Consider the following 27,977-nt stretch of genomic DNA (forward strand, 5'->3'; position numbering starts at 1 on the left):
TCCGGCGCCTCCCATCTTCATACGATGACGTCTTCTTTGCTTCCTGTGGCGGCTCCGGCGCAGGCGTACGTTTTCTGTCCTGTTGAGGGCAGAGCAAAGTACTGCAGTGCGCAGGCGCTGGGCTTCTCGGACCTTTCCCGGCGCCTGCGCACTGCAGTACTTTGCGCTGCCCTCAACAGGACAGATAAAGTACGCCTATGCAGGAGCCGCGACAGGAAGCAAAGAAGAGGACGACATCGCCTGAAGATGGGAGGCCCCGGACCGGACCGTGACACCCATCGGATCGCCCCCCCAGGTGAGTATAATCTACCTTGTTTTACTTATCTTTCAGGATACATCGGGGCTTATCTGCAGCATTACAGAATGCTGTAGATAAGCCCCTAATGGAGGTGGCCGCAGCTTATATACAAAAAAGTAGGTGACAGATTCCCTTTAAACCAAGGACAGGCGCTCGGTGCCCCATGGTGTGGCCAATCATATAATGTTAGAGTTGGAAGGGACCTCCATCATAATGTGGTAGCATATCCATGAAGAATTAGACAGAATTCCATTTTATTTGCACTCAGATGCATGGAACTGATGGTAGCTGCACAAATTTATCTAAATCTATAGTTCGTCTGTTTTTAATTTAGGGGTAAGTATTGCAAGTAGGGGCTGACAAGTTACCGTACCAACAAGCAGTCCAGCTTAGTCTGTGTCCTGTACTGACTAACAGCGGAGTTCTATTCCCATGCGCTTCTACTTCTTGGTTACAACACTTGCAATCTGGCGCATTTCTGGTCTGACTCGGAATCTTATGTTGGAAAGCCGTCAATGACGTGGCATGGCTGTGTATTTGATTTTGCGCTCTGGCAGTGTTGACTGTAAAGATTGTCGGATTATCTACAGCAGACGGCAGGTCCTGGACATAGGGACAGCCAGATCTCCACTCTTCTCTTCTTTTTCCCCTTTCTCTTCGGGTCCAGTTTCAGCACAAGCCTTTGAGGTGCCTAAGTCCGTCGAGTCTAAAAAAAAAAGTGACCTTATTATCATATGGCATTTGTGTATTCTGCTCAAACACAATTCTAGGAAAATAATTCTAATCCGCAACCTACGGTCATATGTTACCTCCTGACCACTATTCCAGCAGGACACATTCCTGATGTTTTACAGGGAATCTGTTTGTAGGATTTCACCCCACAAACTTTTTATATGCACATGTAGCTCTTTCAAAGACTAGTCCGTTCCTCCATTACTGAGAAATCACAATTTTAATTGATATGCAAAGAAGACTGAAGAGCTATTTGTAGATCTTAAGCCTCTGTCACTCCAGCTCTATTTCCCGTCCAGTGTCGCCTCCTCCTGCTTGACTGACAGCCTCTATGCTGTTTTGCTTCAGGCAAAGGAGCAAATCAGTCAAGCAGAAGGAAGCAACATTGGACAGGAAATAGAGCTGGAGTGACAGAGGTTTCAGATCTAAAAATAACTCTTTAGTCTAAATTGCATATCAATTCAAGCACTAATTTCTCAGTAGTGGAGTAAGACTGACCATATAAAGGTATAGCTGGACTTGTCTTTGAAAGTGCTATAGGCGCATATAAACAGCTTGGGGGCGATATCCTGCTGACAGAGCAATTCTATGATTAAAGAAAATCTATACATCCATTTCGTATGTTACTCATCTGGATATTTATGCTACTACTGAGGTACCACATAGAAATTACTGATCTGTGAGCTTTGAGCACTATAAAATACTAGTTTCCCATAAACCACAACAGGAGGAAAAAAGAGAGGAAAAAACCTCCACTATTCTAGAAAAAACACCACAGAAAAACAGGCAAAGGTGCTTACCTGTCTAGGCCTCAAATCAAATGCACTCTCATGGTGCAGTGGGCCCCAAGTAAAGATGGCGACTACACAGGTGTGGTAATACCAAATGAGACAGCCAGCCTACAATCAGGGATTGGCCGCTGGGCACACCAGTGCAAATAATAATCTGCAGCAATGTTCACACAGAGTATGCACAGCAACTGGATCCTAGCCTATTAGTAACGCCATGTGGCGGGCTGACCAGTGCTAACTGTAATGCGTCCTGTGTGAACAGAGGCCACAACTTACAAAGCCATCAGGGCCCAACTGCACCTGTAAAAGTAAAAAAAGTGCACAAGAACATATCGAAAAATGTAAGGTATTAGTTAATATTATGGCCACAATACATAAGCTGGCAACCCACGTCACGGGTCCTCACGCTTGCCAGTCCTAGTCTAACAGCAAAAACCACAACAGGAGGAAAAAAGAGAGGAAAAAACCTCCACTATTCTAGAAAAAACACCACAGAAAAACAGGCAAAGGTGCTTACCTGTCTAGGCCTCAAATCAAATGCACTCTCATGGTGCAGTGGGCCCCAAGTAAAGATGGCGACTACACAGGTGTGGTAATACCAAATGAGACAGCCAGCCTACAATCAGGGATTGGCCGCTGGGCACACCAGTGCAAATAATAATCTGCAGCAATGTTCACACAGAGTATGCACAGCAACTGGATCCTAGCCTATTAGTAACGCCATGTGGCGGGCTGACCAGTGCTAACTGTAATGCGTCCTGTGTGAACAGAGGCCACAACTTACAAAGCCATCAGGGCCCAACTGCACCTCAAAAAGTAAAAGTAAAAAAAGTGCACAAGAACATATCGAAAAATGTAAGGTATTAGTTAATATTATGGCCACAATACATAAGCTGGCAACCCACGTCACGGGTCCTCACGCTTGCCAGTCCTAGTCTAACAGCAAAAACCACAACAGGAGGAAAAAAGAGAGGAAAAAACCTCCACTATTCTAGAAAAAACACCACAGAAAAACAGGCAAAGGTGCTTACCTGTCTAGGCCTCAAATCAAATGCACTCTCATGGTGCAGTGGGCCCCAAGTAAAGATGGCGACTACACAGGTGTGGTAATACCAAATGAGACAGCCAGCCTACAATCAGGGATTGGCCGCTGGGCACACCAGTGCAAATAATAATCTGCAGCAATGTTCACACAGAGTATGCACAGCAACTGGATCCTAGCCTATTAGTAACGCCATGTGGCGGGCTGACCAGTGCTAACTGTAATGCGTCCTGTGTGAACAGAGGCCACAACTTACAAAGCCATCAGGGCCCAACTGCACCTGTAAAAGTAAAAAAAGTGCACAAGAACATATCGAAAAATGTAAGGTATTAGTTAATATTATGGCCACAATACATAAGCTGGCAACCCACGTCACGGGTCCTCACGCTTGCCAGTCCTAGTCTAACAGCAAAAACCACAACAGGAGGAAAAAAGAGAGGAAAAAACCTCCACTATTCTAGAAAAAACACCACAGAAAAACAGGCAAAGGTGCTTACCTGTCTAGGCCTCAAATCAAATGCACTCTCATGGTGCAGTGGGCCCCAAGTAAAGATGGCGACTACACAGGTGTGGTAATACCAAATGAGACAGCCAGCCTACAATCAGGGATTGGCCGCTGGGCACACCAGTGCAAATAATAATCTGCAGCAATGTTCACACAGAGTATGCACAGCAACTGGATCCTAGCCTATTAGTAACGCCATGTGGCGGGCTGACCAGTGCTAACTGTAATGCGTCCTGTGTGAACAGAGGCCACAACTTACAAAGCCATCAGGGCCCAACTGCACCTCAAAAAGTAAAAGTAAAAAAAGTGCACAAGAACATATCGAAAAATGTAAGGTATTAGTTAATATTATGGCCACAATACATAAGCTGGCAACCCACGTCACGGGTCCTCACGCTTGCCAGTCCTAGTCTAACAGCAAAAACCACAACAGGAGGAAAAAAGAGAGGAAAAAACCTCCACTATTCTAGAAAAAACACCACAGAAAAACAGGCAAAGGTGCTTACCTGTCTAGGCCTCAAATCAAATGCACTCTCATGGTGCAGTGGGCCCCAAGTAAAGATGGCGACTACACAGGTGTGGTAATACCAAATGAGACAGCCAGCCTACAATCAGGGATTGGCCGCTGGGCACACCAGTGCAAATAATAATCTGCAGCAATGTTCACACAGAGTATGCACAGCAACTGGATCCTAGCCTATTAGTAACGCCATGTGGCGGGCTGACCAGTGCTAACTGTAATGCGTCCTGTGTGAACAGAGGCCTAGACAGGTAAGCACCTTTGCCTGTTTTTCTGTGGTGTTTTTTCTAGTTTCCCATAAAGTATAACTACCCAGACCATAACGAGAGGAAAGTTACTGATTGATAACGGTGCAGATTCATAAAGATAATAGACCTCATGTTGCTGTGAATAACATAGACAGTTTTCCTGTGTTCTGATAAGAGGCCACAATTAAGCTATTGGGGCACTGTTGTAGTAGAAACTTTCTTCTTTCATGTTTCAGGCTCCTCAACAAAAACCATTAGGTTACATTCACACACGGCAGATTGTTGCAAGTGTCCCATTTATCTGCATGGAGCAGAAATCCATGCAAATGCTGCAGCCAAAACCCTGTACAGATGAATGGAAAGGATATTCAGAAATTTGGCAACAAATCTGCTGCATGTGAATTCACCCCAACTGCTGCTGCCAATATGCATTTAGCTGCTTCTTCACAAAGTTTTGTGACAAAACAACCACATACCTGTTGTAGAGTTAGGACTTTGCTCTGATTCTTGGTGATATTTTCTTCCCATAATTTCTTCTTCTGATAAATGTAAATTCTTTAACAAGAAATATGTCCTCATTTTACCTTTGCCTTTTACTTCAATGACTCCTCTTTCCACTATTTCAAAGTCCTGAAGTTTCAGGGCACTGCGAAATTATGACCTTGTGTTAAAATCAAGAATCGTACAAATGAGATTCATATGTCAAAATGATCTACAATAAGAACAAAGCAACACTGCAAAATGCAGAACTTATTCAAGAGATTCTCCGGTCCTGATGTCACAGGTTTAAGAGAGGAGCCAGAAGATTGCGGCGTCTGATTTCTCCTACTCCTGCACTGATTAGAAGCACTTCACCTAATTAAACGGTGTAAATTTCTTTGGGCAGGTTAATAGGCCATGTTGAGAGCTCCTGGAGCTAAGGCTCTCAGCTGTGCACTGTTAGCCACTCCCATCTCCTATATAATTTGGGTCCTGACTAACACACATCATCAGAACTAGCTTTATGCTGCATGGCAAGAAGGATAGGTGTTGATGGTTATTAAAGTAGTCGGTTGTTGGATTTATCTGTGACTGTTGCTTGGTTTTTGTGAGTGTGATAATTCCCTTTATTCTCCTACTTTGGTTTAACCCCATCCTCCACTCCCCGGTGCATTCCTCTGTTATATGTGTGAGTATGTTTGGTATTTTCTGTTACTCTTGTTCGTATTATCTTGTTAGTCTGGTCGGTGTATTACAGTACACTACTCCCCTCTTCTCTGGGTAAGGGAAGAGTACAGACTGAGGGTGGATTTAGGGGCTAAGGCAAGGTACATGGCCCCGGCATCTTCACCTTCAGAAGTAACCCAGTGAACAGAGCGAGCTAGGGTGCCCCTAGTGTTAGGGACAGGGAAGAAGCCCCTGATCCCGGGACACTCAATAAGAGTGTCCCGGGACAACTGCTCAACTCAAATAGCTGAATATACCGGGATGTAACTAAGTGGTTTTAAAGGGAATCTGTCACATTCTACAGTCAGTCTAATCTGTGGACCACCTGTATAGAGGAGATGCGGAGCAGAATGATATATACAGGGGTTTTTTTTTTTTTTTTTTTTTAAAGTCTCTGTATAACTTGTATTTTATTTATAAAAATTTCTGGTGTTTGTATACATATGAGTCCAGTGGGCGGTCTTACTAGTGATCTGTCTCTGTATGCACAGTCATACAGGGTAGACTGCCAGACACTGAATAGGACCGTCCACTGGACTCCTATGTATACAAATACCAGGATTTCAATTAGTTAAATATAAGTTATACTTTTCCCACAAAAACAATTATTAGCGCCTTCTGCTATATAACATCCCGCCTGCAGATCAGACACAATTCTCAGCTTAGCAGGTTCCTTTTAATAAAGCACCAGAAAGTGCGAGCAACTGTGTAATCTGTAATAGGTGAACCCCTCAGGGCCCAGGATTGATGCTTCATCTCCATCAATAACTCTATCCCTGACCCTCAGGCAGGAGATAAGCCACTGCCAGAAATGTCCTCTTGCTAAACATGAATGTTCACTTGGCTCAGCATTTCAGAAAACAAGCCAAAATATACACAACCTGCGTCAATAGAGCTCATCTGATGGTTTTCATACTGATTGGGACTGAGCAGCCTCCAATGTATGAAAATACCTGCAGGCTGCAGAACATAAACAATTGCTATTTTTATTTTTTACAAAACCAACTTGCAAAAATTATTGTTAACCAAAGTTACACACATTTCAGGTACAGGAAATAAATGTCGCCACTAAAGGCCAATGTTTACTTATCATACAACCATCGACCATTAATTGTCCTCGCTGTTTCATCCAGGAGACTAGTTAATGGCCAACAACAATATGTTGAATATTGAATCCATCATATTGAATTATTTGGCTGAAAATCTGACATTTATGGTAAAGTGGCAGATATTTATGAATAGTTATTCTTCATTGTTTACCCACTTTGTTATTCTTACTTGAAACTTTCTGGACTCAGGTGAATTTTATCCGGAACCCCGTGACTTTCCATCCTAGAAGCTGTGTTCACAGTGTCTCCAAACAAGCAGTATCTTGGCATCTTGTCTCCTACAACTCCAGCTAACACGGGTCCGGTGTGAATACCAACTCTGATCTAAATTATAAGTATTTGTTATATGACAAGTATGGAAATGGGTATAATAAATACGAAAAATTGAAGGTACTGGGTCATGTTATGTCTTTTGTTTACCTGAATAGGGGCTCCAGATATGGGGTTAATAACCTCTTTTGCTGCCAATCTCATACCCAAAGCAAAATTTGCAACTCTTTGCACGTGGGTTTCCACAGGAACTGGTACTCCTCCAACGACCATGTATGCATCGCCAATAGTCTCAACCTAGGTGACAGATATATGACTTATTTGCTATGCATGATAAACGTACATACCCTGGCCTGGCTATATAAAAGTGGGTGACCAGAAAAATGCCCACACAACAAATTGACAATTGCAGCATCACAAAGTTTCAGATCTATGATATTTGAGGTGCAAAGTGAGGATATGTGAAAAATGCCCACAGAAAATTGCCCACAGGCATGAATACCCACAGGAAAATAGTAGAATGTTAAAGGTGAGATGCTCTGCATTACAGAGAATAGCATAGATCTATAGCTAAATGCTCTACACGACGGGGGATAGCATGCAGGTATACGCGAGATGCTCGGCAGGACAGAGAATAATATAGAATTATAGGTGAGATGCTCTGCAGGACAGAATAATAGAATTATAGGTAAAATGCTCTGCAGGACAGGAGGATAGTATACAGGTATAGGTCAATGCTCTGCAGAGTAGAAGGATAATATAGAATTACAGGTGAGATGCCCTGCAGGACAGAGAATAGCATAGATCTATAGGTTAAATGCTCTGCAGAACAGGGGGATAGTATGCAGGTATACATGAGATGAGAGGAATAATAGGTGAGATGCTCTGCAGGACAGAGAATGGTATAGAATTATAGGTGAGATGCTCTGCAGGGCAAGAGAATAATATGCCAGTCAATGCAGTGAATATGCATGAGGCTTAATGGGCGGGAGACTGGTAAGCCCGATCTACCTTTTCTAGCATATATCTGTCTATTCTATTCAATTTATCTAACCTATCTGTCTGTCTTCTCTTTTCGAACTTTATAGAGCATAGGAAAGACCATGTTAAAAACGCATTGCACACGGACACCACACCGATGTCACACTGATGTTAGCTGAGAAAAAAAATGCAAAATCTCATCACACTCGCATGACCATACGGAAAGCAGTCGGGTGACTGTCATGCATCAAAATCACTCCGATAATGCATACCCTAGTGTGCCTGTACCCTGTAAGTGAGATGCTCTGCTGGGCAGGAGAATAGTGTAGAGCTATAGGTGAGATGCTCTGCAGCACAGAAGAATGTCGGCGAAAATTGCCCATACAGAAAATTACCCACAAGTTTATTAAGGAGGCCTAATAACAACAATAACTCCAGTTTAGTAAACAATCATTGCATACCTGTAAATTAGCCATTTTACTGCAAATTAGCTATTCTCCCTAAGTATGACATGCATAGTGTTGCAGAGACCTGTCGGGTCCCTACACTGCTACACATGCTGCCGGCGCAGTGCCTGTGAGCTGACGTCAGAGGTGGCAGGATTAGTGACCTGCTTCCGCTGCAGCCATGTTAAATGACGCTGCCGGAGATTGACAGCGACATTTAACCCCCAAGGGTGGTTTGCACGTTAATGACCAGGCCAATTTTTACAATTCTGACCACTGTCCCTTTATGAGGTTATAACTCTGGAACGCTTCAACGGATCCTGATTATTCTGACGTGGTTTTCTAGTGACATATTGTACTTCATGATAGTGGTACAATTTATTCAATATAACTTGCGTTTATTTGTGAAAAAAACAGAAATTTTGCAAAAATTTCGCAATTTTCCAACTTTTAATTTTTATGCCCTTAAATCACGGGGATATATCACACAAAATACTTAATAAGTAACATTTCCCACATGTCTACTTTACATCAGCACAATTTTCGAACCAAATTTTTTTTTTGTTAGGGAGTTATAAAGGTTAAAAGTTGACCAGCGATTTCTCATTTTTACAACACCATTTTTTTAGGGACTACATCTCATTTGAAGGCATTTTGAGGGGTCTATATGATAGAAAATAACCAAGTGTGACACAATTCTAAAAACTGCACATCTCAAGGTGCTCAAAAACACATTCAAGAAGTTTATTAACCCTTCAGGTGTTTCACAGGAATTTTTGGAATGTTTAAGAAAAAAATGAGCATTTAACTTTTTTCACTAAAAATTTACTTCAGCTCCAATTTGTTTTATTTTACCAAGGGTAACAGGAGAAATTGGACCACAAAAGTTGTTGTACAATTTTTCCTGAGTACGCTGATACCCCATATGTGGGGGTAAACCACTGTTTGGGCGCATGGCAGAGCTCGGAAGGGAAGGAGCACCATTTGACTTTTCAATGCAAAATTGACTGGAATTGAGATGGGACGCCATGTTGCGTTTGGAGAGCCCCTGATGTGCCTAAACATTGAAACCCTCCACAATTGACACCATATTGGAAATAAGACCCCCTAAGGAACTTATCTAGATGTGTTGTGAGAACTTTGAACCTCCAAATGGTTCACTACAGTTTGTAACGCAGAGCCGTGAAAATACAAATTCTTTTTTTTTCCCAAAAAATAATTTTTTAGACCCCAGTTTTGTATTTTCCCAAGGGTAACAGGAGAAATTGGACCCCAAAAGTTGTTGTCCAATGTGTCCTGAGTACGCTGATACCCCATATGTGGGGGGAACCACCGTTTGGTCGCATGGCAGAGCTCGGAAGGGAAGGAGCACTGTTTTACTTTTTCAACGGAGAATTGGTTGGAACTGAGATCGGACGCCATGTCATGTTTGGAGAGCCCCTGATGTGCCTAAACAGTGGAACCACCCAATTCTAACTAAAACCCGAACCCAAACACACCCCTAACCCTAATCCCAACCATAACCCTAACCACTAGGGTTGAGCGACTTTTACTTTTTTAGGATCGTGGCGGGTTTCGTGAAACCCGACTTTCTCAAAAGTCGGATTGTGTGAAATCGGCCGACTATTGTGAAAAGTCGGGGGGCCGACCGAAACACGAAACCCAATGCAAGTCAATGGGTATTTTTTTTTTTTTTTAATCTCTCTCTCTCTCCCCTGCACAGCACAGTTTGTGTTAGACTGTGGAAATCGCTACTTCCCAAACAGCAATATGGCGGTTGTGACGCCACAGAAAGCAAGCCGGAACCTATGTCATCATGCTGCCCACACTCCTTCATTGGCTGAAAAAATGGCGGTTAAAGCGTCATACGAAACGCGACTTTGGCGCGAAGATCACCGACCGCATGGCCGATCCCACACTGGGATCGGCTCGGGTTTCACAAAACCCGACTTTGCCGAAAGTCGGCGACTTATGAAATTGACCGATCCGTTTCGCTCAAGCCTAATAACCACTCCCCTAACCTGAACATGCCCCTAATCCCAACCCTAACCACACCCCTAACTCCAACACACCCCTAACCATAATCACAACCATAACCCTAACCACACCCCTAACCCTAATCCCAACCATAAATGTAATCCAAACCCTAACTTTAGCCCCAACCCTAACCATAACTTTAACCCCAACCCTAACTGTAGCCCTAACCCTAACTTTAGCCCCAACCATAACCCTAACTGTAGCCTCAACCCTAACTTTAGCTCCAACCCTAACTTTAACCCCAACCCTAACTGCAGCCCTAACCCTAACTTTAGCCCCAACCCTAACCCTAATGGGAAAATGGAAATATATTTTTTTAATTTTATTATTTTTGCATGTCCACATTTTGAGAGCTATCCTTTTTCCACATTTTGGTCCACAGAGTCATGTGAGGTCTTGTTTTTTGCAGGACGAGTTGACGTTTTTATTGGTATCATTTTCGGGCACTTGACATTTTTTGATCGTTTTTATTCCGATTTTTGTGAGGTAGAATGACAAAAAAACAGCTATTCATGAATTTCTTTTGGGTGGGCGTTTATACCGTTCCACGTTTGGTAAATTGATAAAACAGTTTTAATCTTCGGGTCAGTATGATTACAGCGATATCTCATTTCTATTTTTTTATGTTTCCCGCTTTCATACGATAAAAACTATTTTATATAAAAAATAATTATTTTTGCATCGCTACTATACGGCGGCGATACTAAATACGTGTACTTTTATTTTATTTTTTTTATTTAGATAAAGAAATCTATTAATTGAAACAATATTTTTTTTTCTTTATTTAGGAATTTTTTATTTTTTTTTACACATGTAAATATTTTTTTTTTTACTTTATAACATTGCCCCAGGGTGGGACATCACAGTATAGTGTCAGATCGCTGATCTGACACTTTGCAATGGACTGTGTGAGATCAGCGATCTGACAGGCACTGCAGGGAGGCTTGCGGGCGCATGCTCTGAGCAGGCGCTTGCAAGCCACCTCCCTGCAGGACCCGGAAGGAGCCCCGTAGCCATTTTGGATCTGGGGTCTGCAGGGAGGACGTAGGAGACCCTCTGAATAACGTGATCACATCGCGTTGTTCTGAGCCTCTCAGGGAAGCACGCAGGGAGCCCCCTCCCTGTGTGATGCTTCTCTATGCCGCCGGAACGCTGCGATCATGTTTGATCGCAATGTTCCGGGGCTCCGTGACCACTCCTGGCACATAGTGCCGGATGTCAGCTGTAATAATCAGCTGAAACTCCCCCCGTGAGCGCAGCTAATCGCCTATGATGTACTATCCCGTCCCTGGGAATTAAGTCCCAGGTCACCTCGCCGGGATAGTATGTCATATGGGATTAAGGGGTTAACATGTTAAGAGCCGCCGTTGGATTGTGCTTCCACCCACGGCTGTTAGAGGCATATGACAGCCGATCAGATCAGCTGTCATGTGTGGGAAAACATGAAGTCTCAGCGCCAGTGTCTGCATGGAGTACAGGGATATGACCTATAACGTACCTAAATGTCTTAGTTCATGAAGGAGTTAATCCATGACGGGATAGTGTGTTACTAATGATAATGTTTGAGACTGTGGTGCCAGATCTCTTTAGGTCATTGATCAGGTCCTCCCATGTAGTTCTGGGCTGATTCCTGACCTTTCTCTGAATCATCCTTACCCCACGAGGCGAAATCCTGCATGAAGCCCCAGACCCGAGGAAGATTGACAGTCATCTTGTGTTTCTTCCATTTTCTAATAATTGTGACAACAGTTGCTGCCTTCTCACCAAGCTGCTTGCCTATTGTCCTGTATCCCATCCCAGCCTTGTGCAGGTCTATAATTTTTCTCCCGGTGTCTTTAAACAGCTCTTTGGTCTTGGCCATGGTGAAGAGGTTGGAGTGTGATTGAGTGTGTGGACAGGTAACAAGTTCAAACAGGTGCAATTAATACAGGTAATGAGTGAAGTAGGAGGCTTCTTAAAGAAAAAGTAACCTGCCTGTGAGAGCCTGAATTCTTGCTGGTTGGTAAGTGATCAAATACTTATTTCATGCAAAAAGATGCAATTTAATTATTTAATAATCATACAATGCGACTTTCTAGTTTTTATTTTTCCATTCTGCCTGTCACAGAATGTGTACCTACAATATAAATTAAAGACTTCTCCATTCTTTGTAATTGGGAAAACCTGCAAAATTGTCAGTATATCAGATACTTATTTTCCCCACTAAATATAGAGTATATATGTATATATAATTAAAATCCAACACAAGATGCTTCCATATGCCTCTGTACTATGAGGAGATATACAGATGTGCAGAATCACTATTACAGCCTCATACAACTGTCCATTGCTGTGTTTCTTAATATACATGCTGAGGAACTGTGCAGACTTTTACCTTGTACACATCATGCACACTTGTCAGGTGATCAAATCTTGAATACATTGCATTAAGCATGTTGACTATTTGGATGGGCTCACAAGCAGAACAGATGTTAGTAAATGTCACTACATCACTGAACAGAATTGTACATGTTGAAAACTCACCTGTAAAGAAAAAAGAATCTGTGAGTAGGAAAGGATTCTTTAGGCTACGTTCACACGATCCGTTTTTCACTGCGGATTTTTCCGGTCCTTTTTCGGGGAAATCCGCAGTGGAAAACGGCGGTGCTTCTCTCGGCGGATTTGTGTCCTTTTTCTTCTGCGGATTCCACTGCGGGTTTCCAACTGCAGTTTCCTATTGGTGCTGTTGGAAACCCGCAGCGGAATCCGCTGAAAGAATTGACATGGTACTTCTTTTTTCCGTTGGCAAATCCGCGCGGATTTTCCAGCGAAAAAAAGGATCGTCGGCACAGCGGGTTTTGTTTTCCATAGGGTAACATTGTACTGTACCCTGCATGGAAAACGGCTGCGGATCCGTAGCTGCAATTCCGCTACGGATCCGCAGCAAAAAACGGATCGTGTGAACGTAGCCTTACAGTTAGAGTAGTCAAGCCATGGAATTCTTAACCACAAGAGATAGAAATGGCAAACAGTATGACAGCATTAAAAAAGGGATAAATGGCACTTAAGATTATGAATAATTTAGAACCAAGATATGTATAAATGATGTGTGTAACGTTGAACTTGATGGATGTGTATTTTTTTTTCAACCTAAGCAATGCTGAACGTAGAAAAATCGAATTCCCACCAAAAGTATTTACTGGCATGTCACATAGAAATGACACCTGGTGTTAGGCTGGATTTCGCGACCTGCATATTTTGGCATTTGAGAGATAACAATATCAATTAGGAAGCATAAGGTACCTGCTTGGACTTTATTGCCTTCCTTTAACTGATTGGCCACATGCTGAGGAAGCATAGCATACAGCAACGTCTCAGTTTTTTTCTTCTCGACCTCCAGATTTTTAGACAATATACGCAGCTCTTCCTTCTTGCGTTCCAGCTGGTTGGACAACTCCATTTCAGCCAGTCTTTGATGGTTCAGGAGAATGAGGTCTCTTGTCACATCGTGTTTGGCGATATCTGAAATGTGCATGTTCCTCTCCTCTAGTTCCTGCAGACTTCGCAGCTTTGGAGAACACATGTAGATCATACAATGTATGGAATCCATCCATATCATATGTCCTTTAAATAAATATTTAGTAGATATAGATGCATAATAAATACACAGTAATCACAGGGGCAAAAAAATAAAGGCAAAAGCAGCACCAGACAAAAAAATATATGGATAGTTAATGCCAGACCCAGAACCTAACCCAATGGTTTTATAGAAAATTCAAAAATTTTAAAAAAGGCAGCATGTAAAGAAAAAAAATTATTCCTTGACAGGGGAATAAACGAAGAGTTTATTTTGAAGTGCTGCCTCTTTTTCAATTTTTGGATAATCTCAAGAGCCGTGTTTGCTTTGAAAAAAAAAGGAACAAGAGTTTAAAGGGGTTGTCCTGGCTCCATTCAGATCCCAATGAGGAAGTGAGCAGCGCTAGACAAGCCCTTTAACGGTTATGTAGATATTTTAACCTTTACCCCAATGCATATAAGATAATAAAAATGAAGCAACTGTCTGCTACTGCAGTCACATTCTCTCACATATGTTCCATACTTCTTGCTCACATACAAAATGCAAGTTAAAGCACAAATAAAAGGGAGACTACTGTATACAAGGTTCTTTGTAGTCTGTAACTATGTAGATGCTTAAATGTGGTCAAAATTGTTGGTACCCCTCATTTAATGACAGAAAAACCCACAATGGTCACAGAAATAACTTGAATCAGACAAAAGTTATAATTCATTTGTTCATTTTCATAGATTTTTTAAATGTAAGTCAGACATTGCTTTTCAACCATGCTTCCGCAGAATAAAAAAAACTAAAACTCATGAAATAGGCCTGGACAGAAATGATGGTACCCCTGAAAATAATGTGACAAAAGGAACATGTTAAATCACGGTGCGTCCACTGACTAGCATCACAGGTGTCTACAATCTTGTAATCAGTGAGTGGCCTGTATATGGGGCTACAGATACTCACTGTGCTGTTTGGTGACATGGTGTGTATCACACGCAACATGGACCAGAGGAAGCAAAGGAAAGAGTTGTCTCAGGAGATTAGAATGAAAATTATAGACAAACATGTTAAAGGTAAAAGTTATAAGACCATCTCCAAGCAGTCTGATGTTCCTGTGACTACAGTTGCACTCATATTATTACGAAATTTAAGATCCATGGGACTGTAGCTAACCTCCCTGGACGACAAATCAAAGAGACAGATAATACGAATGGTAACAAAAGAGCTCAGAAAAACATCTAAACAGATTAAAGGTGAACTTCAAGCTCAATGTTCAATGCTCAGTGTCAGATCGCACCATCCGTCATTGTATGAGCCAAAGTGAATTTCATGGAGACGACCAAGGAGGACACTATTGTTTAAAGAAAATCATAAAAAAGCCAGACTGGAATTTGCCAAACTACATGTTGACAAGCCACAAAGCTTCTGGGAGAATGTCCTATGGACAGATGAGACAAAAATTGAAGTTTTTGGCAAGGCTCATCAGCTCTATGTTCACAGACGGAAAAATTAAGCATATCAAGAAAAGAACACTGTCCCTACTGTGAAACATGGAGGAGGCTCTGTTATGTTCTGGGGTTGCTTTGCTGCATCTGGCACAGGGTGTCTAGAATCAGTGCAGGGTACAGTGAAATCTCAAGATTATCCAGGGATTCTAAAGAGAAATGGGCTGCCCAGTGACAGAAAGCTTGGTCTTAGTCGCAGGTGATGGGTCTTGCAACAGGATAATGACCCAAAACACACAGCTAAAAACACGCAAGAATGGCTAAGAGGAAGACACTGGACTATTCTGAAGTGACCTTCTATGAGCCCTGACCTAAATCTTATTGTGCATCTTTGGAAAGAGCTAAAACATGCCGTCTGGAAAAGGCAACCTTCAAACATGAGACAACTTGAGCAGTTTGCTCTTGAGGAGTGGGCCAAAATACCTGTCGAGAGGTGCAGAAGTCTCATTGACAGTTACAGGAATCGTTTGATTGCAGTGATTGCCTCAAAAGGTTGTGCAACAAAATATTAAGTTAAGGGTACCAATCCATCATTTCTGTCCAGGCCTATTTCATGAGTTTTACTTCCTTTTTGGTGCAGTGGTGAGATTTCGGTGAGGGGAGAAAGAAGGGTCACAGAGACTAAGGCTAGTTTCACATTAGCGTTTTTCTGAGCTGCGGAGGGCTGCGGACTTCCTCCGTGAAGCCCCACCCACGGCTGCACCTCCGCCGCTCAGCTCCGCCTACGTCTGCATGTGGCGTGCGTACCTATCTTTAACATTAGGTACGCGGGTCGTGCGGATGTATGCGGATGTCTCCGCATGCGTAATTTTGACGCTGCGGCGACCCCTGTCGAACGCAGCTGGTTGGAATTTCTTTTTTTCTCTACATCGTCAAAACAACACATGCGGAGGCATCTGCGTACATCCGCACGAACTGCGTACCTAATGTTAAAGATTGGTACGCAGGCTGCATGCGGAGGTAGGCAGAGCTGAGCGGCGGAGGTGCGGCCGTGGGTGAGGCTTCATGGATGAAGTCCGCTGCCCTCCGCAGCTCAGCAAAACGCTAGTGTGAAACTAGCCTTAGTGAGGCATCTTAAAGACTAAGGGCATGTGCAGATGACCGGATAACTCGGATGAAAGCTACCTGTCGTTTTGACGGATAACTCTCGTCCCCCATATTATTCTATGGGACTGTGCACGTCTGACTTTTTACCCAGACCGAGTCGATCTGAGGACAAAAATTGCAGCATCAACGATTTGCCTACGTATTGGATGGCAGTTAGCCATTCAAGTCTATAGATCCGTGAGAAACATTGGACTGCACTCGAATGACTCGATTTTCATGGACAGACTGAATGGAGAAGATGAAGAAACTTTTTTTTTTATTCTCATCCTAGAAAATCGGATTACGCTATGATCAGACGCTGATCGGAGTGTGATTTGCATAATTTGGACCAATTTTCTGTGGAGAAAATGTTGGTCTGCACTTACCCAAAGGGAGGGTCAGTTGTGCAGCACCTCAAGTATTGGGAGTCGTATGATAACTCAGATTTCCTCTCAGCAAACCAATTCAGGTTGCCCCGATATTATATACCTCCCCGACGCACCATCTGATGTCTAGAAGAAGGAAGCACTGGCAAACTGAGGTGTGAACATAAAAGAAACTCTGGGACTTTAGTATATTTCATCATGTATTAGTTGGGCTGAGCCAAGAATACATTAAGACGTAGACGTGCCTCTGACTCATTGACATCTGCACCTCTCGCCCATGATTGGGGTATTTGCGGCAACTGGGTCAAATGTTAAAATAATTGGATTTAGTGGGTGGTTCTTGTCTGGTAAAGAGGAATCTGCATAAACACTATTAGATAACCCTTAAGGAGTCGTCCAGGCTTGAGATGAAAGTATACACTAATTCTATTTGGTTGCAGACTTCTGAATCCTGACAGTGTGCGGTGCACTCGCGCTCGCTGTCAGGATTTTCTGGGGTTGGACATGGGAGCTAGCAGTCACATGACAATAAGTATGCGGTTTGCATGATTGCGGTCACATGCTGACTAGACATGCTCATGCACTTAGAGAGGACGAGCATGTCTAGTCAGAATATGAGCGGCAGTATGCAAATTGTATGCTTGTGGTCATGTGATAGCCCACTCTCACTGGCAATATCAATGACCGCGTGCAGTGCACTCGCCATATTGACTGACTGTAGCCTTTCATCCCAAGGCTAGACAATATTTTAGCAAAAAACATGGCTGTGTAGACCCTTTGGAAGCTCCTCTGTGCCACTGACTGAAAACACAATATGCATTAACATTATCTAAGTGTTAAAACAATAGAAAGAAGCAGAAAAGCTGAAATGTATTCACTGTGCTGAATATCAATAATTGTAAATCACCCAGAACAGAGAGAGTTACGACAACGTCACCTCTGAGTTTCAGCGTAGGCTGCTTCTTCCAGGACTCCGGCATCATTTCTCGCTTTGTCTTCAGCACAAATTGACTATTGGTGAACATCGTAATGTTTGAGATAGTGAAAGTAACTTGTGGGTGGACGATGGTGAAATAGTCATCTAATCTGATGTCCATAGTTTGGACTCCTGGGACATATTTCTGTATGTTTACTCCGGCCTGCTTTATTTTCAGCTGATCACAGTAGAAAATAGAAAAAAATATATAAATATGAATAATGATGCTAGCCCAATACAATGAGAAAATAGAAAGATGTTATGACCCCAATGGCAGAGGGTCTCAGGAATAATTGCTAAGTCTGCAAACACAGAAAACCAGCTCATAGGGCAGTGGTAACTGGGCTGACCATATATCTAATCCTAGCACCACAAATACCAGCAGCCGGGGAACGTGCCTACGATGATTCTAGACGTCTCGCGCCAGCCGGAGAACTAACTAACCCTAGAAGGGAAAAGAAAGACCTTTCTTGCCTCCAGAGAATAGACCCCAAAAGTTGGATACAAGCCCCCAACAAATAATAACGGTGAGGTAAGAGGAAAAGACAAACATAAGAATGAGCTAGGTATTTAGCAAAGAGAGGCCCACTAGCTAATAGCAGAATATAGAAAGATAACTTATATGGTCAGCAAAAACCCTATCAAAAATATCCACACTGGAAATTCAAGAACCCCCGAACCGTCTAACGGCCCGGGGGGAGAACACCAGCCCCCTAGAGCTTCCAGCAAGGTCAGGAATCACATTTAGTACAAGCTGGACAAAAATGAGAGCAAGCAAATAACCCAAAAAACAAAGAAGCAGGACTTAGCTTAATTTTGCACGAACCAGGACCAGCAGATAGGAGCAAACAGAATGTGTCTGATTACAACGATGCCAGGCACTGGACTAAGGATCCAGGAGGTTTATATAGCAACACCCCTGAACTAACGACCCAGCTGGGTGCAAACTGAGGGAAGAAAATCCCAGAGTCATATCACTAGTAACCACAAGAGGGAGCCAAAAAGTCTAATTCACAACAGTACCCCCCCCTTAAGGAGGGGTCACCGAACCCTCACCAAGACCACCAGGGCGATCAGGATGAGCAGCGTGAAAGGCACGAACTAAATCGGCCGCATGCACATCAGAGGCAACCACCCAGGAATTATCCTCCTGACCATAGCCCTTCCACTTGACCAAATACTGAAGCCTCCGTCTGGAGAGACGAGAATCCAAGATCTTCTCAACCACGTACTCCAACTCGCCCTCAACCAACACCGGAGCAGGAGGCTCAGCAGAAGGAACCACAGGCACAACGTAGCGTCGCAATAAAGACCTATGGAACACGTTGTGAATGGCAAACGAAACCGGAAGATCCAAGCGAAAGGACACTGGATTAAGGATTTCCAATATCTTGTAAGGACCGATGAAGCGAGGCTTAAATTTAGGAGAGGAGACCTTCATAGGAACAAATCGAGAAGACAGCCACACCAAATCCCCAACACGAAGTCGGGGACCCACACCGCGGCGGCGGTTGGCAAAACGCTGAGCCTTCTCCTGTGACAATTTTAAGTTGTCCACCACATGATTCCAGATCTGCTGCAACCTATCCACCACAGAATCTACCCCAGGACTTCTGAAGACTCTTAACTGACGTGGGTTGAGTCCAATCATGAATAGCTCGGACCTTGACTGGGTCCATCTCCACAGCAGAAGGGGAAAAAATAAACCCCAAAAAGGGAACCCTCTGTACTCCTAAGAGACACTTTGAGCCTTTAACAAACAAAGCATTCTCACGCAAAACCTGAAACACCATCCTGACCTGCTCCACATGTGAGTCCCAATCTTCAGAGAAAACCAGAATATCATCCAGATAAACAATCATAAATTTATCCAGATACTTCCGGAAAATATCATGCATAAAGGACTGAAACACTGAGGGAGCATTAGAGAGCCCAAAAGGCATCACCAAGTACTCAAAATGACCTTCGGGCGTATTAAATGCAGTCTTCCATTCATCTCCTTGCTTAATGCGCACAAGGTTGTACGCACCACGAAGATCTATCTTGGTGAACCACTTGGCACCTTTAATCCGGGCAAACAAGTCCGACAACAGAGGCAAAGGATACTGAAATTTAACAGTGATTTTATTCAGAAGCCGATAGTCAATACAAGGTCTCAAAGATCCGTCCTTCTTGGCCACAAAAAAGAATCCCGCACCAAGAGGGGAAGAGGAAGGACGGATATGCCCCTTCTCCAGAGACTCCTTGATATACGAACGCATTGCGGCATGCTCAGGTACAGACAGATTAAATAATCTTCCCTTGGGAAATTTACTACCTGGAATCAAATCTATGGCGCAGTCACAGTCCCTATGAGGAGGCAGAGCACTGGATCTGGACTCGCTGAATACATCCTGATAATCAGACAAATACTCAGGAACTTCCGAAGGAGTAGAGGAAGCAATAGACACCGGCGGGGAATCAGCATGAATTCCCTGACAGCCCCAACTTGACACAGACATTGCCTTCCAATCCAAGACTGGATTGTGGGTCTGTAACCATGGCAGACCCAAAACGACCAAATCATGCATTTTATGCAGAACAAGAAAACGAATCACCTCCCGATGTTCAGGAGTCATGCACATGGTCACCTGCGTCCAAAACTGCGGTTTATTTTCCGCCAATGGCGTAGCATCAATACCTCTAAGAGGAATAGGATTTACCAACGGTTCAAGAACAAAACCACAGCGCTTGGCAAATGACAGATCCATAAGACTCAGGGCAGCACCTGAATCCACAAACGCCATAACAGGGTAAGAAGACAAAGAGCAAATCAAAGTCACAGACAAAATAAATTTAGGTTGCAAATTACCAATGGCGACAGGACTAACAACCCTTGTTAGACATCTAGAGCATGCTGATATAACATGTGTAGAATCACCACAATAAAAACACAACCCATTCTGACGTCTATGATTTTTCCGCTCATTTCTAGTCTGAATTCTATCACATTGCATTAAATCAGGTGTTTGTTCAGACAACACCTCCAGAGGATTAGCGGTTTTGCGCTCCCGCAAACGCCAGTCAATTTGAATAGCCAGCGCCATAGAATCATTCAGATTTGTAGGAATGGGGAAACCCACCATCACATTCTTAATGGCCTCAGAAAGGCCATTTCTGAAATTTGAGGCCAGAGCACACTCATTCCACTGAGTAAGCACGGACCATTTCCGAAATTTTTGGCAATACACTTCAGCTTCATCCTGGCCCTGAGAAATAGCCAGCAAGGCTTTTTCTGCCTGAATTTCAAGATTGGGTTCCTCGTAAAGCAATCCGAGCGCCAGAAAAAACGCATCAATATTTGCCAATGCCGGATCTCCTGGCGCTAGGGAGAAAGCCCAATCCTGAGGGTCGCCCCGTAAAAAAGAAATAACAATTTTAACTTGCTGAGCTGAATCTCCAGATGAACGGGGTCTCAGAGAAAGAAACAATTTACAATTATTCATGAAATTCCTAAACCTAAATCGGTCTCCAGAAAATAATTCCGGAATAGGTATTTTAGGTTCAGACATAGGACTACTGGTAACAAAATCTTGTATGCCCTGCACACGAGCTGCCAGCTGGTTTACACTTGTAATCAAGGTCTGGACATTCATGTCTGCAGCAAGCACAAGCCACTCAAAGGTAAAGGGGAGGAAGAGAGGAAAGAAAAAAAAAAAACTCAGAATTTCCTTTCTTATTATCCCACTTCTGCAATGCATTAAACATTCAATGTTGGCCTGGCATACTGTTATGACCCCAATGGCAGAGGGTCTCAGGAATAATTGCTAAGTCTGCAAACACAGAAAACCAGCTCATAGGGCAGTGGTAACTGGGCTGACCATATATCTAATCCTAGCACCACAAATACCAGCAGCCGGGGAACGTGCCTACGATGATTCTAGACGTCTCGCGCCAGCCGGAGAACTAACTAACCCTAGAAGGGAAAAGAAAGACCTTTCTTGCCTCCAGAGAATAGACCCCAAAAGTTGGATACAAGCCCCCAACAAATAATAACGGTGAGGTAAGAGGAAAAGACAAACATAAGAATGAGCTAGGTATTTAGCAAAGAGAGGCCCACTAGCTAATAGCAGAATATAGAAAGATAACTTATATGGTCAGCAAAAACCCTATCAAAAATATCCACACTGGAAATTCAAGAACCCCCGAACCGTCTAACGGCCCGGGGGGAGAACACCAGCCCCCTAGAGCTTCCAGCAAGGTCAGGAATCACATTTAGTACAAGCTGGACAAAAATGAGAGCAAGCAAATAACCCAAAAAACAAAGAAGCAGGACTTAGCTTAATTTTGCACGAACCAGGACCAGCAGATAGGAGCAAACAGAATGTGTCTGATTACAACGATGCCAGGCACTGGACTAAGGATCCAGGAGGTTTATATAGCAACACCCCTGAACTAACGACCCAGCTGGGTGCAAACTGAGGGAAGAAAATCCCAGAGTCATATCACTAGTAACCACAAGAGGGAGCCAAAAAGTCTAATTCACAACAGAAAGACTTTGATTTTCCTCACTTCACTTTAAATTCAAATTCAACAACCTTTGCATAAATTAATAGTGCAAGGAAAATATGAAACTCTGAAATATATTGTATCAGAAAAATAACCTTCTTTCTTCACTTATGAGCCACTTCTTACCATCCATCGCCTCCTAAATTCACAATCCATTCTGACTACAGTCATCTTTTGAAGTACACTGATGAGCAAAAGGGTAACAATATTTTAAACTTTTGACTTTCAGGCTCCATATCTCACCATCTACTACTGCTTGGAACATGAGACTACCATCATTTTATAGACAATCTTGGCTATCTCATTCATAAATTTGACTTGCAACTATTTTGCATATGATTAGTTATGCTGATGTCACTGCATTGTTACTGTTTGTTTCCTAAAAATTGTTTATTTTGTTAGTACCGTATTTTGTAAATCCACGTTTGGTTTTCAACACTGCCTGAATCCTACTGGGCGGCTCTCGATCAGATTCAAACATGTCTCAATCGAAATCTGATCCCAGGGCTCTTCTACACATTCCCAAAGATGGTGCATACTGGTCTATTTACTTGGGTATGTATACAGCTTTTTCTTCAACTCTACCCACAAATGTTCGATTGGGTTGAGGTCTTGGGACTGTGGGAGCCAATCCAGCACCTCAACTTCATTGTCATTGAACCATTTCTTCACCAATCTCAAAGTATGTTTTGGGTCGTTGTCCTGCTGGAACACTATGTCGTCCTTTTCATGCCCATACTACTCGAGTGACCATAGATCCTGGTCAAATATCCAAGGCATTTGACTTTGAAACAACTCCATATTATCAGACTTCCTCCACTGAACTTGACAGTTCTTTCAATTTCCCAATCCAGTGCTGTATTCACAGCTACTCTGCTCAGTCCTGCTGTACAGTGTCACCTATGCTGCTGCTGCTTCTGAACATGTGCTAGATACAGACTGGGGAACAGGAATCCCTTATGTCTGTGTAGCGCCCCCACTGCCGCAGGGCTGAGGGGTACCCGGTACCGGGCCTCTTAGTCTCTGCTTGGGGATTGTCACGGTGGCTAGACCCGGTCCGTGACCCTGCTGAGGGGCGCCCAATGAAAGGTGTGGATGGTGGTGATGCTGTGGTGGCCGGTGCAGGTCGCAGTAAATAACGAGGACACCAGGTTGCAGTCTCTTTACCTCTTTACTGAAGGCTTCGAGTTAGCCAATCCAGAGCACTGTTAACCGGGCTGTCTGAGACCGGCCGGTCCAAAGGCACATTAGGAGTTCCCCTTTACAGGTGAGAATCAGCGTCTACCTGCTAGCGCCTATGTGTTGTAGTCCTTCCCTGCTGAGCACCCCGGGATAGTCCTCACAACTGATTCTGTCTGCCTCTGATGTTCGTTCTCTCTCCGTCCCCAAGATGATATGGATAGGACGCACCCGTATGACGGGGTAGGCGTTGGAGTTCTTCCGGGACTCTAGAGTCGCCCCTCTCCCACAGCTGCCTCCGTTGTCTGCTTAGGTGTTTAAGTGAGACAGCCAACCTATAATTGGCTGTCCTGCCGTGGTTTGAAGTAATGCTTAAAGTCTCTTACTTTCTCGGCGTTCCGGCCACCGACTGTTTGCGCCTCAGAAGGATGTTGCCTCGATCTTTCAGCACGACTCCTTCTGGTCCTATTGCCTCTTTGCTGTATTCCCGTTGCTCACTTGTTGCGTTGTTCTCTTAGGAGTCTGCCAGGATCCCATCCCTGACAGGTCCTCTCTCTAGCTCTTCCCAGTTCCTTCTCACTGTCTTCCTGTCCAACCCCCAGTTTTACCAGAGTGTGAGGAGTAGCCTACTAGATAGAACCACTCCCCCTGGTGGCCGGAGTGTGAAGTGTAGTGTGAGTGTTACCTGATCAGGTGAACTCCTCTAGTGCAATCAGACGCAACATCGCCCCCCTTAGCGGCAGAGCGACGTTACTGCAACGACCAGGACTCTGGGGCGCTGCATTCCCCCCGGTTAAATCCAGTACTCCCGGACTGGGGAAAGTCACCAAGGACAGTGTGGATCATCTTCTCCTTTTCTACAGGTGGGGAGGTTCCTGGATCCATTTCCCTCGCCCTCAGCTTATCAGGGCAGGCTTTAAGGTGGTCCCTGGATATCACCGTCGAGGTCTCCCCTCCATCCTTGCTGATGAGGCAAACCTTCGTGTTGTCAAAATCGGATGGCAGGACGGTATACGGTTCCGCTTCCCATTGGTCATCGAGTTTGTGTAGCCTCCTCTTTCGTTTGAGTACGTGCTCACCAGGTGGCAAAGGAATTGCAGGGGCATGCTGGTTGTAGTCCCTTTCCTGTTTTTGCCTGGCCTGAGCAAGGCTTCTTTCCGCGCACTCTTGTACCTTGCGGAACCTTTGCCGCCTCTCGGTATCCCAATCGGCATCCGACGATGTATCTTCGGGGGTTAGGACCCCCATGTCCAAATCAACGGGTAACTTGCTAGACCTTCCTCGCATCAGGTACGCTGGAGTGCAGTTGGTGGAATTTACTGGGATGTGATTATATATGTCCACCAAGTCAGGCAACTTCGTTGGCCACAGGCTCCGTTCCTCTACGGGCAAGGTCTTTAGTAAGTCGATCACCACCTGGTTCATCTTTTCGCACATCCCATTGGTTTGGGGATGGTACGGTGTGGTTCTGATCTTCTTACACCCGTACAGTTGGCAGAACTCTTGGAACACTTCAGCTTCGAATGCGGGTCCCTGATCGGTCAGTACCTTCTCCGGGTAGCCATGGGGCCTACAAAAGTACTGCTGGAAAGCCTTGGCGGCCGTCCTGGCCGTTAGATCCTTGACAGGCACAACCACCAAAAATCTGGAGTAGTGATCCACGATGGTAAGAGCGTAGACATAGCCTGACCGGCTAGGTGTCAGCTTCACATGGTCCAGCGCGACCAGTTCGAGCGGCCGCCTGGTGATGATAGGCTGCAAGGGAGCCCATTGGCTGCCACGGTCCCTCCTGCGTAAGCTACATGGACCGCACTCTCGACACCACTTCTCAATGGCTCTCTTCATGTCAATCCAATAGAACCTCCCTCGGAGTAGCCTCTCTAGCTTCTTCCATCCGAAGTGTCCGGCTCCATCGTGGTAGGCTCCCAGAACCATGGGCGCATCTCGCCTTGGCACTACTATCTGCCATACCAATTCGTGAGTACGTGGGTCGATGCTTCTCTGGCACAGCTTGCCATCATGGATAAACAGTTTGCTTCTCCCCTTCCACAGCTGTTGGGTCTCCTGTGGATCATCTGGGCCAGGATGCAACCCGGCCTGCGTCAAGAGCTCTTTCACCCGACGGACCGCGGGGTCACCATCCTGGGTTTCCGCCCATCCGTGATGGGGCAGGGGTTTCAGTGTGGCATCCGGTTGGTTCTTGTGCCTGTTCTTCACATGATGGGAGTTCTGAGTGGCTTTGGGGCGATGGAATGCAGGCAACTCCACCTCTTCAAGTGCCTCCGGGTCTTCCCCCGTTTCCGGCAAATTGGGCATTCGAGACAAGGCATCGGCATTTGCATTCTTGCGTCCTGCCCGGTACTTGATGGTGAAGTTGTAGTTGGACAGCCGGGCCATCCACCGCTGTTCCAAGGCCCCGAGTTTGGCGGTATCCAGATGCGTTAGCGGATTGTTATCCGTGAATACGGTGAATTTCGCTGAGGCCAGGTAGTGTTTGAACCTCTCTGTCACTGCCCAGACGATGGCAAGGAATTCCAGCTTAAAGGAACTGTAGTTGTCAGGGTTCCTTTCCGTGGGATGAAGTTTCCTGCTGGCGTAAGCGATTACCCTCTCCTTGCCTTTCTGGACCTGGGACAGCACGGCTCCCAATCCTACTTTGCTGGCATCCGTGTACAGCACAAACAGTTGGTCGTATTCGGGGTAGGCCAGTACCTCTTCTCCCGTCAGTGCCGACTTTAAGCAAGTGAAGGATCCCTCCAGCCCCTCGTTCCAATCAAATGGGGTGTTCCTCCCCTTGGTCTTCTTTGATTGGCCCACCATCAGGTTTTGCAAGGGCGCGGCCTTCTTGGTGAAGTCCTTAATGAACCTCCGGTAATAGCCTACCAGCCCGAGGAACTGCCGGACTTCATGGAGGTTGCTGGGCTTTGGCCAGTCCTGGATCACCGTTACCTTGTCGGGGTCTGGGGCCACTCCTTCGGCGCTCACCACATGGCCCAGGTACTGCACTTTTGGTTTCAGCAGATGACATTTGGACGGTTTCACCTTTAAGCCAAAGTTGGACAGGGCTTCAAACACCTCAGCCAGGTGCTTCAGATGGTCTTCGTAGGTCTTAGAGAAGACAATGACATCATCCAAATACAGCAATACGGTTTCAAAGTTCTTGTGCCCCAGGCAGCACTCCATCATCCTCTGGAACGTCCCCGGGGCATTGCACAATCCGAAGGGCATGTAGTTAAATTCGCAGAGACCCATCGGTGTCGTGAAGGCCGTCTTCTCTTTGTCCGCCTCCGCCACGGGAACCTGCCAGTACCCACTGGTGAGATCTAAGGTAGAGAAGTAGTTAGCAGATTTTAAGGCAGCCAGAGACTCCTCTATCCTGGGCAGTGGGTATGCGTCCTTATGTGTAATGCGATTCAACTGCCTGTAATCAACACACATCCTCATTGTACCATCCTTCTTTTTAACAAGGACTAATGGAGCTGCCCAGGGGCTACAACTGTCTCTCACTACCCCAGCCTCCTTCATTTCTCGCAACATGTCCTTGGCACACTGGTAATGAGCTGGGGGTACAGGGCGATATCTCTCTTTTATGGGTCGGTGATCTCCCGTGGGGATGTGATGTTGGATCCCTTTCACCTGTCCAAAATCTAAGGGGTGTTTGCTGAATACCTGCTCGTACTCGTGAACCACCCTGTAGGCCCCCTGTTTCTGATGGGATGGGGTAGAGTCAGTGCCCACATGCAATTCCCGACACCAATCTTTCGAGTGCCCTGCAGAACCGTTGTCCTCCGCCACGTTTGACAGGACCAAGGGTTCAGATGTCTGTATCACACTATTATTGACAGCGAACAGTTTGGCGAGCGTGGCATACTTGGTGAGGTGAACCTCTTCCTCCCCACAATTGAGGACACGTACGGGCACCCTCCCCTGGCGGACGTCGACCACCCCCCGGGCTGTCAGGATAGTAGGCCTATTGTCTGAATATACGGGTTCTACCAAGGCCTGGTAGTCCTTACCCCTGAGGCCTATGGCTGCCCGACACCATATTAACATCTCACTCCTGGGGGGTATCTCGATGGGGTTTGAATCACTCACAGTGACACGACCAATCTCACCACCAGTCAGCTCTACCTGCTGTCTCTGCATCAGAGCTCTGATTTCTTTTTGCAGGGCGCGTTGTTCACTGTGGCCAGCGGTTTCTGCTACCTGTTGCAACAAAACAATAACTTCTGCAAGACAATTTTCTATAACATTAGTACCGATGGTCATAATGGGATTACATTCTCGGCGATCAATATCAACAATCACAATCCCTTGGGCTTTCAATTCCACCCGCCCCACCTTGATGGTGACCTCTTTATACCCCACTTGTGGCAACGGCTGACCATTACTGGCTATTATGGTGAAATCGTCATCGGGGCCACGAGTAATATCAGTGTCCTCCCAATACCGTTTATAAAGCACGTAAGGCATAGTCGTCACCTGAGAACCGGTGTCCAGCAAAGCGTTCATGGGGATACCGTCAACCACTACAGGAAGAACTGGTCGCCCTCCAATGTATTTGGCTCTCC

At 44.9% G+C, this 27,977-nt stretch overlaps 1 protein-coding gene across 1 annotated transcript in view; it reads right to left on the bottom strand.

Annotated features, from left to right (window-relative positions):
- Nucleotides 1–495: 495 nt before the first annotated feature.
- The window catches only part of LOC143817048 (guanylate cyclase soluble subunit beta-2-like), a 68,661-nt gene continuing 41,179 nt past the window's right edge, over nt 496–27,977 (bottom strand). The window contains exons 7-13 of the mRNA XM_077298120.1: nt 17,641–17,857; nt 13,468–13,788; nt 12,560–12,708; nt 6,872–7,018; nt 6,621–6,775; nt 4,613–4,782; nt 496–1,004 (exon numbers count right to left, since the gene is read on the bottom strand). Of these exons, the coding sequence (XP_077154235.1) occupies nt 883–1,004; nt 4,613–4,782; nt 6,621–6,775; nt 6,872–7,018; nt 12,560–12,708; nt 13,468–13,788; nt 17,641–17,857 (1,281 nt within the window). The 3' untranslated portion in view covers nt 496–882. The remainder of the gene's footprint in view (nt 1,005–4,612; nt 4,783–6,620; nt 6,776–6,871; nt 7,019–12,559; nt 12,709–13,467; nt 13,789–17,640; nt 17,858–27,977) is intronic.

This window comes from Ranitomeya variabilis, chromosome 3 (genome assembly GCF_051348905.1).
Source record: "Ranitomeya variabilis isolate aRanVar5 chromosome 3, aRanVar5.hap1, whole genome shotgun sequence".
In the NCBI taxonomy this organism is placed as follows: Eukaryota; Metazoa; Chordata; class Amphibia; order Anura; family Dendrobatidae; genus Ranitomeya; species Ranitomeya variabilis.